Source organism: Neovison vison, chromosome 13 (assembly GCF_020171115.1).
Source record: "Neovison vison isolate M4711 chromosome 13, ASM_NN_V1, whole genome shotgun sequence".
NCBI classification, from domain to species: Eukaryota; Metazoa; Chordata; class Mammalia; order Carnivora; family Mustelidae; genus Neogale; species Neogale vison.
The window spans coordinates 62,030,229-62,043,397 of NC_058103.1; the positions used below are offsets into that span (position 1 = coordinate 62,030,229).

The 13,169-nt window shown below is 34.5% G+C and overlaps 1 protein-coding gene across 11 annotated transcripts in view; it reads left to right on the forward strand.

Moving 5' to 3' along the window:
- The window catches only part of RALGAPA1 (Ral GTPase activating protein catalytic subunit alpha 1), a 267,907-nt gene that overhangs the window by 141,784 nt on the left and 112,954 nt on the right, over positions 1–13,169 (forward strand). For all 11 annotated transcript variants that reach the window (XM_044232090.1, XM_044232095.1, XM_044232088.1 and 8 more), the window contains 4 exons: positions 328–386; positions 1,697–1,805; positions 3,062–3,172; positions 6,599–6,667. In XM_044232090.1, coding sequence (XP_044088025.1) covers positions 328–386; positions 1,697–1,805; positions 3,062–3,172; positions 6,599–6,667 — 348 coding nt within the window. The remainder of the gene's footprint in view (positions 1–327; positions 387–1,696; positions 1,806–3,061; positions 3,173–6,598; positions 6,668–13,169) is intronic.

Here is a 13,169-nt window from a genome sequence, read left to right on the forward strand (position 1 = left end):
TCTCCTTCATAAGGGCTCCATCCTCATGACCTAAGCACCAGCTAATACCATCATCTTTGTGGCTAGGATTTTAGCATAAGAATTTGGGGGGGCACAAATATTCAGACCATATTAGTGTTTTTTTTAAATTTAGATTATTATATGAATAATATTGGACCCTATTAACAAAGTATGCACGTGAGAATAAAGATTGTTTCATTTCACTGTTTATCTCTAGCACCGGGCACAGTGCCTGGGCCCATAGTGGCCATTAAATAAATATTTGAATGAGTGAATGAATGAATGAATGAAATCTTAATCATTACTGATGTTTCCCCTTTATTTTAGGAACTCATAATCAAAACTGTGTTAAGCTCGGCAAGAGATGAGCCCTCTGGTCCTGCACGGTAGGCCAGATTCTCCCTTTTTTTTTTTTTTTTTAAAGATTTTATTTATTTGAGAGAGAGAGACAGATAGAGAAGGCACAAGTTGGGAGGAGAAGGAGAAGCGGGCCCCCCACTGAGCAGGGAGCCTGACAAAGGGCTTGTTCCCAGGACCTCCAGATCATGACCTGAGCTGAAGAGAGGTGCTTAACCGACTGAGCCACCCAGATCCCCCTGGTAGTTTTAATAGTAAATAATTTATTAGCATTAAGAAAGAATTTCTCATGTGCTGTGTTCAGGAGGAAAGATATTCCTGCATTGAATTATTCTAAAATTTAACATTCTACAAAATTTAATTTAAGAATCTCAGTATCAGGGCATGCCAAGTATACCATGATACTAGAAGGAGTTGACTTTTTTAGGAGTTGAGGGAACCGGTATGTACTTCATCAGAAGCTTATACATAAATACACTAATGAAATTTTTACTGATTCTGATTATCAAGTAACTCCCTTCAAGCTGAAACTCAGTTGAAACAGGAAATGAAGTTTCACAAGATGTTAAGAAATAGAAAAAATTCTTTAAGTTCTGTTCCTGTTGGAAACCCTTTATAAAGTACATGAATTTTATTTGTATTGCCAATTTGTTTTACAACAAATTTGTAGCTAGCTGTGTTAAATATAAGAATTATGAAAATAATATTTAGGGGCACCTGGGTGGCTCAGTCAGTTAAGTATCCAAACGCTTGATTTTTGGCTCAGGTCACGATCTCAGGGTTGCAAGATTGAACCCCTGCTCAGGCTCCGTACTGGGCATGGAACTGGCTTAAGATTTTCTGTCTCCCTCTCCACTGTGCTTCCCCTCTTCTCTTAAACCAAAACAAAATTTAAAAGGAAGGAAAGAAAAGAAAGAAATATTTGGCTTATCCCATCAGCTTCGTGTTTTTTTGCTTAAGTTCATTTTGTGCTGTCAGTAAAATCACTTTCTTTTTTTGAAAGCAGGTTACATATTTGGGAAGCTTTATGGGAATATCAGTTTATTAATATGTGTTTGTTACAAAGATCCTGTGTGTTATCCCCACCTGTGGGCTTGGTAGTAAATTATGATTGAAAATCAGGCATTAAGTTGGGGTCATTTGCTTTCCTCCTCCTTACCCTTGCTTAAGAAGAGCTAATGTACAGAGTAACAAATTTATTGATTCACTTAAGCAGTGCATGTTTATTCTAGATTGGTTGGTTGTGGATATTTTGGTTGTGGTGGTGCTTTTGGTGGTGGTTTCATTTCATTTAATGGCTCATCTCCTTCTATTTATATGTTGGTTGCCTTTTTTGCAGATGTGTAGCATTGTGCAGTTTAGGTATTTGGATTTGTGAAGAACTAGTCCATGAGTCTCATCATCCTCAAATCAAGGAAGCTCTGAATGTAATTTGTGTTTCCTTAAAGGTAAAAAAAAAAAGACCTATCCCAATATACATGGAATATATTAATATAGTATAGAATGCAGGACTATTTTTCTCCACATGTCAATTATATATTGTGTCCTTATAGAATAAAACATTTGAGAAATGTGTTCATTAATTTTATATTACATTATTTCTTTGATCCTGACCTTTTCCTTCAGAGTGGTCCTTCTCTTGAACTTAGGATATCCTAGTTTTTAATATATGTGCTGCCGAAGCGAGCACTAGGATATCCTAGTTATAACCTATTTTATCTCAACTTTTTATGTCACTTAGCAACATATATAGGGTTATTTTTTCCTAATCGATATTTTTGTAACCTACTCTTTAATCCTTAATACTTCTGAATTCTTGAGCTGTTTAGTGTTTTGGCTTTATTATTCAAATTAAATGCTCCCTTTGTAACCAGAGTAAGATTTGTTAAAAAATAATAACCTAATTACTTGGAGAATCTGAATTTTTTGCTTGTGAAAGTATGCATGATATTATTTTTGTCTTAAAACTTGCAATACAGTATCTATATAGACTTCTAAACATAAAACGTACAAATATTACTTGACAAATATTTCTGAGTATGTACTGTGTTTGAGGTGGTTTGCTAATCAGAGTGAGGGATACCACTCTGAATAAAATACAACTGTATACACTAGATTCAAGAGATTATTAATATGAGGCAGAAAAGGATTAAAATGAGAGTAATAAAACAAAGCTGAGAGAACCAAATGAGTGGGTGCATATAACATGCTAATTGAGGTCAGAGGAAGCTGAGATCACTTTGACTTAAGTAATAGAGAAGACTTTGGAAAGAGGAGATGTGAGGTAGTGGGGGAGATTTGGTCATAGAGAGTTAAACATAACAAGTTTGAATTTATGCCACTGAAGAGTCATCCAAGAGCTTTAAGCATAGAGAATGTCAGCATCAGTGCAGTTCTTTAGATTAATTTGAAAGTAAGTAGATTGGAATGGGGAAATGATTGATAAGGAAATTAGCAGTTTATAGGCTATTGCAGAAATCCAGGTAAGAGAAAAAATAAAGAAAAAAACTTTAATGGGGACAGACACTCAAAATTAAAAATAAAGTTAATTGTGTTTTAGGATGTGTTGTCAATTTTTGTTTTGCAGCTGTGTATTTATCTTAATATTTTAATAAACATAAAATCGCAAAAAGAAACGTATGAAATTTAAAGTTTTTCAGCAGCTAATGCATTAATGAATATTTTGTTGTTGTTGTTATTACAGTTTACTAATAAAACAGTAGCCCATGTAGCTTGTAACATGCTTCACATGCTGGTTCATTACGTACCTAGACTTCAGATTTACCAGCCTGATTCTCCCTTGAAAATTATTCAAGTAAGTATTTCTCATTTATTATGACCCTGTTAAATATAATAAATTTACTCCTATATATTTTAACATGTACATAAAAAAGTATAATGAGATCAAGACATTTTTGAGAGCAAATAACATGTGCATATTTTGCCTTCTTTAATCATTTTTTATTATTTTTTATTTTTGTATCAAATTTATTCATATACTATTCAGAGTATATGTTTATTTAAAAAGCCACATTATAAAATATCTTTTTTTAAAAAGCATATATTTACCTACACACACACACACACACACACACACACACACACAGGAACGTCTGGAAAGACAAGAGTAGATTTCTTTTTATTTCTCTCTCTCTCTCTTTTTTTTTTTTTAAGTAAGAATGGGGCTTGAAACTCACAACCCCAGGGTCGAGAGTCACATGTTCTGGACGCTTGGATGACTCAGTGGGTTAAAGCCTCTGCCTTTGGCTCAGGTCATGATCTCAGGGTCCTGGAATTGAGTCCCGCATCAGGCTCTCTGCTTGGCGGGAAGCTTGCTTACCCCTGTCTCTCTGCCTGCATCTCTACATACTTGCGATCTCGGTCAAATAAATGAATAAAATCTTAAAAAAAAAAAAAAAAAAAAAAAGTTGCATGTTCTACCAGCTGAGCCAGCCAGGCACCCTGAGAGTGGATTTCCTTATTTTTCCCCCCAGCTTTATTGAGAAATAGTTGACAAATGTTGTATGTATTTAAAATGTAGAACATTATGATTTGATAATTGTGGAATGATTACCAAGGACAAGATAATTAACACATTCATTACCTCACATAGTTAACTATTTGTTTGTTTATGGTGAGAATGCTTTAGCTCTGCTCTTAGCAACTTCCAGATATTCAGTAAATGATTAAATATAGTCACCATGCTTTACATTAGATCCTTAGAACTTAATGTTGTTATAACTTAAAATGTATACCTTTTGACCTATAGCTCACCATTTCCCTCTTCTCCTCCCAGCCCCTGGCCACCACTATTCTATTCTGTTTATGTGAAAGCAGCATTCTTTTTTATTTTATTTTTATTTTTATTTTTTTAAGATTCCACATACAAGTTTGTTACATATAGTACTTGACTTTCTCTGTCTGGCTTATTTCACTTATAGTAATGCCCTTCAGGTTCATCCATGTTGTCACAAATGGCAGGATTTCTCTTTTATGGCTAAATAATAATAATCCATTGTGTGTATATACACACATATTTTTAAAAATTCGTTTATTCTTTGAAGGACATTTACATTGTTTCTGTATCTTTGCTATTGTGAATAATGCTGCAGTGAACATGTTGTGCAGAGATACTGATTTGATTTCCTTCAGATATATACGTAGGAGCAGGATTGCTGGATCATTATGGTAGGGTTTTTTGTTTGTTTTGTTTTTGATCATATGGTAGTTACTATTTGTAATATTTTGAGGAACCTCCATGATGTTTTCCATAAAGGCTGTACCAGTTCACATTCCCACCAAGGTGTATATGTTTTCTTTTTTCTACCTCCTTGCCAACATCTGTTATCTCTTGTCTTTTTGATAATAGCCATTCTAACAGATGTAAGGTGATATCTCATTGTGGTTTTGATTTGTATTTTCCTCATGATTAGTGATGGTGAGCACTTTTTCATATACCTATTAACCATTTGAGTGTCTTCCTTAGAAAAATGTTTATTCAGGTCCTTTGCCTGTTATAAATTGGATTATTTGCTTTTTTACTATTGAGTTTGAGTTCTTCATATATTTTATGTATTAACCCCTTATCCAGTTACATGGTTTTTAAATACTTTCTCCCATTCCTTTTCAATTTATTGCTTCCTTTGCTGTGCAGATGCTCATTAGTTTGATGTGGTCCCATGTATTTATTTGAGCTTCTGTTATCTGTGTTTTTGGTGACTTAGCTAAAAAATCAGTGCCAAGACCAGTATCAAGAATATTTTTCCTCTGCTTTCCTCCAGGAGTTTTATGGTTTTAGGTCTTAAATTTAAGTCTTTGATTCATTTCAAGTTAATTTTTGTCAATGGCGTAAAACCAGGGGTCCAGTTTCATTCTTCTGCATGTGGATATCCAGTTTTCTTAACACTATAGTTGATTAAAGATATTGTCCTTTTACTATTGTACATTCTTGGTGCTCTTATCAAAGATTAGTTGACCGTAAATATGTGGGTTTAGGTTTTAGGCTCTCTATTCTGGTCCACTGGTCAGTGTGCCTGTTTTTATGTCAGTGCCTTACTGTTAGTACTGTGTTGTGACTACTGTAGCTTTATAATGAAGCTAGAAATCAGGAAGTATGATGCCTCTAGTTTTGTTGTTCCTCAAGATTGTAGGTTCTTTGGGGTTTTCTAAGGTACCATACAAAATTCAGGATATTTTTTGTTTTCCTGAGAAAAATGCCATTTGAATGTTGATAGAAATTACATTGACACTCTAGATCACTATGGGTAGTATGAACAATCAAACAATATTCTTCCCATTTATAACATGGAATGTCTTTCCATTTATTTGTGTCTTCAATTTCATTCATTTGTGTTTTAATAGTTTACAATGTATGGATCTTTTACCTCCATGTTAATATTTATTCCTAAGTATTTCATTGATTTTAATGCTACTGCAAATGGGATATCTTTCTTAATTTCTTTTTCTGACAGGTCATTGGTAGTATATAGAAACGCAACTGATTTTTGTATATTAATTTTTAATCCTGAAACTTGACTGAATACATTTATTAATTCTGACACTTTTTGGTGGAATGTTTAGGGTTTCCTAAGTATGAGATGATGTCATCTGCAAACAAATAATTTTACTACTTCTTTTCGGATTTGGATGCCTTTTAATTCTTTTTCTTCCCTAATTGCTATGCTAGGACTTCAGGTATTACGCTGAATAGAAATAGCAATTGTGGGCATCCTTGTCTTGCTCCTGACCTTAGAGGAAAAGCTTTTGGCTTTTTGCCATTGAGTATGATGTTAGCTATTGGTTTGTCAATGGCCTTTATTATCTTGAAGTACATCCTTCTGTAACTAATTTATTGAGCAAAATAGATTTCTTGAGTGATAGAATTGCAGATGATTTTTAGAAATTGTTTTGCTCATCTGTATACTCTCATTTTTCTATGAACATATTTGTCTATTTAAATATATTGATTCATGAGTTGAATTTGTAAGAAATCCATTTATAGTGTACAGACTTTATATGATTTTGGTTCCATACATATGAGGATTATAAATGACTGATAGTTAAGAATACTTGAAAAACTTACCTATTAAAAATTACTTTGAAGTAACAGTGTTAATGTATTTAGGATTTAAAAATGTGGATAAACTTTCATTAGTAGATTTTTTTATCACTTCACCATTAACATTTAAGTTTTAGGATGCATCATTTAACATATTTTGAACTTTTTTTTCTTTGCTGACAGATCCTGATAGCCACCATTACCCACCTTCTGCCAAGTACAGAAGCCTCATCTTATGAAATGGATAAGAGGGTAATTTAAATTTTGTTTGATATTTGATATATGTTTAGTAAAATATTTATGTTTTAAAACTGCAAAGATACATATATTTACATGGTAAATATTAATTCATCTTGTGCTTAAAAATTGCTATGAGAAATATATCTTTTAAAATTTATTATTTTTTTAAAAATGTTAAATCCCAAATTATAAAATCTTTTTTTAATTAACATGTAATCTATTGTTTGTTTCAGGGGTATAGGTCTGTGATTCATCAGTCTTACACAATTCACAGCACTCACCATACCACATACCCTCCCCAATGTCCATCACCCAGCTACCCCATCTCTCCTACTCCCCACCTCCCCAGCAATCCTCTGTTTCCTAAGATTAAGAGTCTCTTAAGGTTTGTCTCCCTCTCTGGTTTGGTTGTTTCATTTTCCCCTCTTGCTTCTCAAATTCCTCATATCAGTGAGATCATACGGTACTTGTCTTTCTCTGATTGACTTATGAAATATATCTTTACATTATTTAAAAGTAACTAAATTGTATTTTAGTTCAAATTTCAAGTTAATCATGGTCATTTGTAAAGTCTTTGAATCTCAGGATTGTGAGGAACCTTGGAGGATATTTTGTTCATTTATAATTATTTCTCTTTATCCTGCCAAATTATGGTCTTGTTTATGCCTGAAAATTAGTAATTATGAGGAATTCATCAACTCTGAAGGTAACCATATATCTTTATATAGCTGTTACTGGTAGAAAATAAAGAAATTTCCATTAAGGAGAGTACTTGTAATAGAGTTACAGCACATAAAATAAGGCATACCCTTTGTCCACAAAAAGTTCTACAGGATTGCATTTACGTCAGTAAATCCATTATGAGACTCCTTTAACTCTTTCAGATATTGTATTTGTCAATCTAAAGTTTCTATTTGGTCTCTTTTCATAGTTTCCATAGCTTTCCTGAAATCTACATTTCTTCATCAATTATATCTGTCTTTTCTTTTAGATTTTTAACATATTTATCATAATTATTTTAAAGTAATGACTTTAAATTCTGTTAAATTCAATATCTGGGTTATTGCCATGTTTATATCTATTGAAATCTTTTCCTCTTGACTATGGATTCCATTTTCCTGTTTGTGCATATGTCTTAGTTTTTTATTATACATTAGCCATTGTACATAACATGTTATGAACTCTAGAACTGTGCTACCCAGGATAGTGACTACTAACCATATGTGACTTTAAATTTAAATCAAATTAAATTCAAAGTTTATTTAAAATTTTAATTTGCTTATTTGTGCTAACCACATTTCAAGGGCAAAATAGCCCCATGGACAATGTATACTATTTCCATCATTTCACAAAGTCTGTTAATCAAGGCTGCTCTAGATTCTGTTCATTTCCTCTGAAAATCATTTTATTCCTTTCCATTTTCACATCCCAATCTTGCATTCTATTTTCCATATCTGTGTCACTATCTCTTAATCATATGGTGTTGAAATCTCAAAAAAGCAGTTATTGGAGAAGGATGAATTTCAGTTTCCATTGTGTTGCATGTAAGGAATATTGCCTAGTAAAACCACCAGCAAAGCAACTCTGTATACCTAAAGTAGTAAATTTGAAGCTAGAAAAAAATTCCTGGTATCATCAACACATGAGTAGTATTAAACTATGGGAATATATATGCTTACTTAAGGAGAAGTTACAGAGTAAGAAGAGTTACTAGCAAAGTAGAACACCTTGAAGAATAACAGAGCAGGGGCTCACCAAAATAGAAGATAGAGACATAGGAGGCTCCTGAATTTTCTTCCTCCTGTGGATGCACAGAAGATGCAGCTACACATGGAGCATTTCTCTCTGAGAGAAATCCAGAAACTAGTTGAAAGATCCTACACATCTGCTAACTGAGAAAATACCCACATCAAAATATGTAGGAAACATTGAGGCACATTCTTGCAATATACCCCACTGTTGGCACAATCTGGAGAGAACGCCCAAATGCTGGGGTCTCTCTGAGGAGAGAAGGGTTTAGACCACACATCTAGCACCCCAACTTTTAAGTCTGCCACCCCAGGGATGGGCTTCTAAATCACGTGGCTCTGAAAGCCAACAGGGCTTGTATTCACGAGTCCCCCAGAAGTATAGGGAAAAAAGGAGCACTCGTTAAGACTGAGCATGTGCTATCCATATTCCCCCGGATTTCAGCGCAGGGGGGAAGATGCATTCTTTCCCTATAAAGAATTTAAATGCATATTTTCCCAACTGCTGCTTGAGGGTCTAGCTTCTAATCAGCCTTCATCCAGATGCTGACTGCAGTCCTCCTGAAAGCCCATTAGAACCAGTGGGCAGTTCCCCTGTAGTCTTCCTCTGGCTGGCTCCAACAATAAAACCAGGTTTCCAGCTTTTCCCTAGAAGGAGCTTGTTGACACTAAATGAGTGGCTCCCAAATCACCTCGTTCTGGCAGCAGACAGAACTTGGCATTCATGAATTCTCTAGAAACACACAAAACAGAGGTGGTTCTATTTGCACGAGCACTCCCAGCAACTGTTTTCTTTAGCTTAGCACAGAATGAGTAAGCAAAAATAGCCAGCTCTCAATTTCTCTGTTAGGAGTTAGACTGCATAGCTAATATTGCAACTTGACCAGCTGTTCCTGAAAGTCAGCTTTCCCATTAGCCTGGATCCGGGAGCTGAAAGGGTAGGTGATTAGTAGTCCTTCAGGAGCCTAAATAGGTATATTGGCATTTCCCACCTTTTTAGGACACAGCTTGGACAGTCATGGAGGTTTGAGGGACAGCTAAGAGCTTGAGCCAAGCAGCTGTATAGTCTCAGCCTGGCTGAGACTTATATAATTGCAATATATAATATATAATTGGAACATATTTCCAATTATATAAGTATCTTATAGGAAGACAGTTTGAGACTATATAAATATCCTATTATTTCTTAAACCTTTACTAAGTAGTTTTGCTAGCCATTGATAACTCTTACCAGAATTAAATGTTGTTATAATAGTTCCAAATGGTGATTTCCTAATTCTGTCATTATGTTTACATTCATTAGTTTTCTGTGATAAGGAAGAGCTTTCTCTGATCCCCTATCCATCCTACCACGGTGAGATCATGATTCTTTCTTTATGCAGTGGATTGTATTCCTTAGTTTTTTACTATCATTATTTATTTCAAAGCTCAAAATGTTCCGGATTTTAGCCAGTGGGAATGCCCTTTAAATTGTCTTCTTTGTCCTTTTTGTCATATCATCCTCATTGTTCTTTCAATGTATCCTTAAATTCTGTTACTACAGAATTTTTCACTCATCTTGTATTTTCCCTGACGCAATACTGGAATTAGCCATTTCCCCAAGGAACATTATTGGTTCCATTGAGTGGAAATAAAGATCTAGGAACTAGGTGTTTACATGGTCAGTGGGTTGTGAGGTGTTTTTTTTTTTAAGTCCCTCCCAACAGAGTTAAAAAATAAATAATATGTACACACACAAATATATAATATGTATTTTATGTGTGTGTATTAAAACACCATGAGTTTGCCTTGACACCTCTGATTCTAGTCCAACACCACAAGGTTCAGTCTGTCCTCCCCTTTTACTTATTTGTAAGTAACTGCCCCAATAATGAGAACCTAGCTCCCATACACAGTTATCCACAATGTGTTTACTTCTTTGTGCAGTTTTAGAAAAATAAAGGCAGTTTCAGAATATATTTATGCCTGTATACAGTTACCAAGAGAGTATATAGTGCAAAAGCTCTGTTTAAAAGTTATTTAGATTACTTCTCCCTCCACTTAGCCTTACTTCAGTGTGGTTATAGACTTCATTTGAAATATAGTTCAGGTTATTTTTTCAGTTTATATTCCTAAATTTTAGTGTTTCTCCCTGTTGTTCTCAGGTTTTGTTAGTTTATGTTTTATCCATTCTTTGTTTATTTCTGCACAAGTGAGCAGATAACATAATTTTTTTTCTCCTTAAGAGTCATATTTTAGATATTCTTTGGTGCTTTTTTTTAATTTATAGGATATCTTAGAAATTCACAATACTTCATAAAGATCTTTCGTGTTCTTTTTTACAGCTATATAACTATATAGGATTATTTCTCCATTGTGTGAATGTACTGTAGTTTATTCAACTCACTGTCCTATGTGTGAATGAATAGGGTTTTTTTCAGAATTTTGCAATTGCAGAGAATGCTTCAGTGACTAACTATGTGCCTCTATATTTTTACATAATTGGAATGTGTCTTCAAGGTATATTCCTAGAAGTGGAATTGCTGGGTCAGAAGGTAAACAGATAGGTAATTTTGTTAAACATGGGCATTCCCAGAAGCAAACTGTGAGTATGTTTGCCCAGAGTCTCAACCACACAGTGTGTCTTATTTGGAAATTTTTGCCAGTGTGTGGGGGGAACAATCTCACTGTACTTTTCATTTACCTTGCTCTTTTAATAAGTGAGGTTGAATATCCCATTTACTATTTTTATCCCTAATTTTTATTTATTTATTTATTTATTTAAAGATTTTTTATTTATTTATTTGAGAGAGAGAGACAGTGAGAGAGAGCATGAGCGAGGAGAAGGTCAGAGAGCGAAGCAGACTCCCCATGGAGCTGGGAGCCCGATGTGGGACTCGATCCCGGGACTCCAGGATCACGCCCTGAGCCAAAGGCAGTCGTCCAACCAACTGCGCCACCCAGGCGTCCCCCTAATTTTTATTTTTGTGAATCATCTATTCATTTCCTCTTCCTTAAAAAAAAAAAAAACTTATTTAATATGCGTAATTGCTATACCCAGCATGGGGCTTAAACTCACAACCCCGAGATGATTAGTTGCATGCTCCACCATTTGAGCCAGCCAGGCGCCCCATCTATTTATATCTTACATTTTCTGTCAGGTTTTAGTATTTTCCCCTCAAGTTCTATGTACTAGGGATTTTAGCTCTTAACTGTGATATATGTTACAGATATTTTCTTTGCTCCACCCCATTTGTCTTTTGCTTTTGTTTATGGTGGACTTTTTTTATTGTTTCTTGTGGGGGGATCAAGGAAAAAATTAGTTTTTATGTAGTCAGTTTATTTTTCGTTGTGCCTGAATTATCAGTCATAGATAGAAAGCCTTTCTCTCTACCCTAGATAAAGAGGATTCTCCTAATACTTGTATGGTTTCATTTTTTTATATTTTTATCCCTCACCCATTTGAAGTTTATTCTGTATGTTTTGAGACAGAGATACAATTTTTGTTGTTTTTCCAAGTGGATAACCAGATTAAAAAGTTCTCTTTTGCCCTTTAGAGAATAATCAGTTTATGAAATTACTTGGTTCTGTTTCTTCATATTCTGTACTACCAGTTTTCAGACTCTTAGTGACACGATCTCTTTCATACTGTTAAATATTATTGAAGATTTCAAAGGACTTTTTTTCCATATGGGTTATATTGCCATACCTTAGAAGTACTTGGTTTTGGTTTTAGACTACCACAGTAGATTGAATAACTCAATAAAGCAAGCCAAATGAATTTTTTTATTTCTCAGTGCATATAAAAGTTACATTTAAACTGCACCTTAATCTGTTAAGTGTGCAGTAGCAGTATGTCCCAAAAAACAGTGTATAAACTTTAATTTAAAAATACCTTCTTGTTAAAAATATGCTAACCACGATCTTAGCTTTCAGTGAATTGTAGTCTTTTGCTGGTGGAGGGTCCTGCCTTAGTGTTGATGGCTGATCAGGGTGATTGCTGCAGGTTGGGGTGGCTGTGGCAATTTCTGAACATAAGTCAGCAATGAAGTGTGCCACATTGATTCTTTTTCTCACAATTTCTCTGTAGCGTGCAATGCTGTTTGACAGCATTTTACCCATAGTATAGAACTTCTTTCAGAGTTGGAGTAAGTCCTTTCAAACACTTTATCAGCTGCATTTATGTAGTATTCTAAATCCTCTGTTGTAATTTCAGCAGTCTTCACCGCATCTTCAGGAGAAGATTTCATCTCAAGGAGCCACTTGCTTTGCTCGTTCATAAGCAGGAATTTCTTACTCATTAAAGTGTGATCATGAGCTCATAGCAATTCAGTCACATCTACAGGCTCTCATTCTAGTTCTCTTGGTAATTCTACCAATTCTGCTTCCTCCGCTGAAATCTTCAGCTCCTCAATGTCATCCCATGAGGTTTGGAATCACTTTTCCAAACTCCCATTAATGTTGATATTTTTTACCTTTTCCCATGAACCATGAATGTTTTTTTATGACATCTAGAGTGGTGAATCCTTTCCAGAAGGTTTTCAGTTCACTTTAGATCCTTCAGACGAATCACTATCTACGGCAGCTGTAGTTTTATGAAATGTATTTCTTTCACAATAAGACTTGAAATAAAAATTTCTCCTTAATTCATGGGCTACAGAATGGATGTTGTGTTAGCAGGCATGAAAACATCATTATTCTTGTTGTGCATCTCCATCAGAGCTCTTGGACTTAAAATACTGAGTAAACCATCCATGTATAAAGCACAGGCATAATAGATGTAGCAA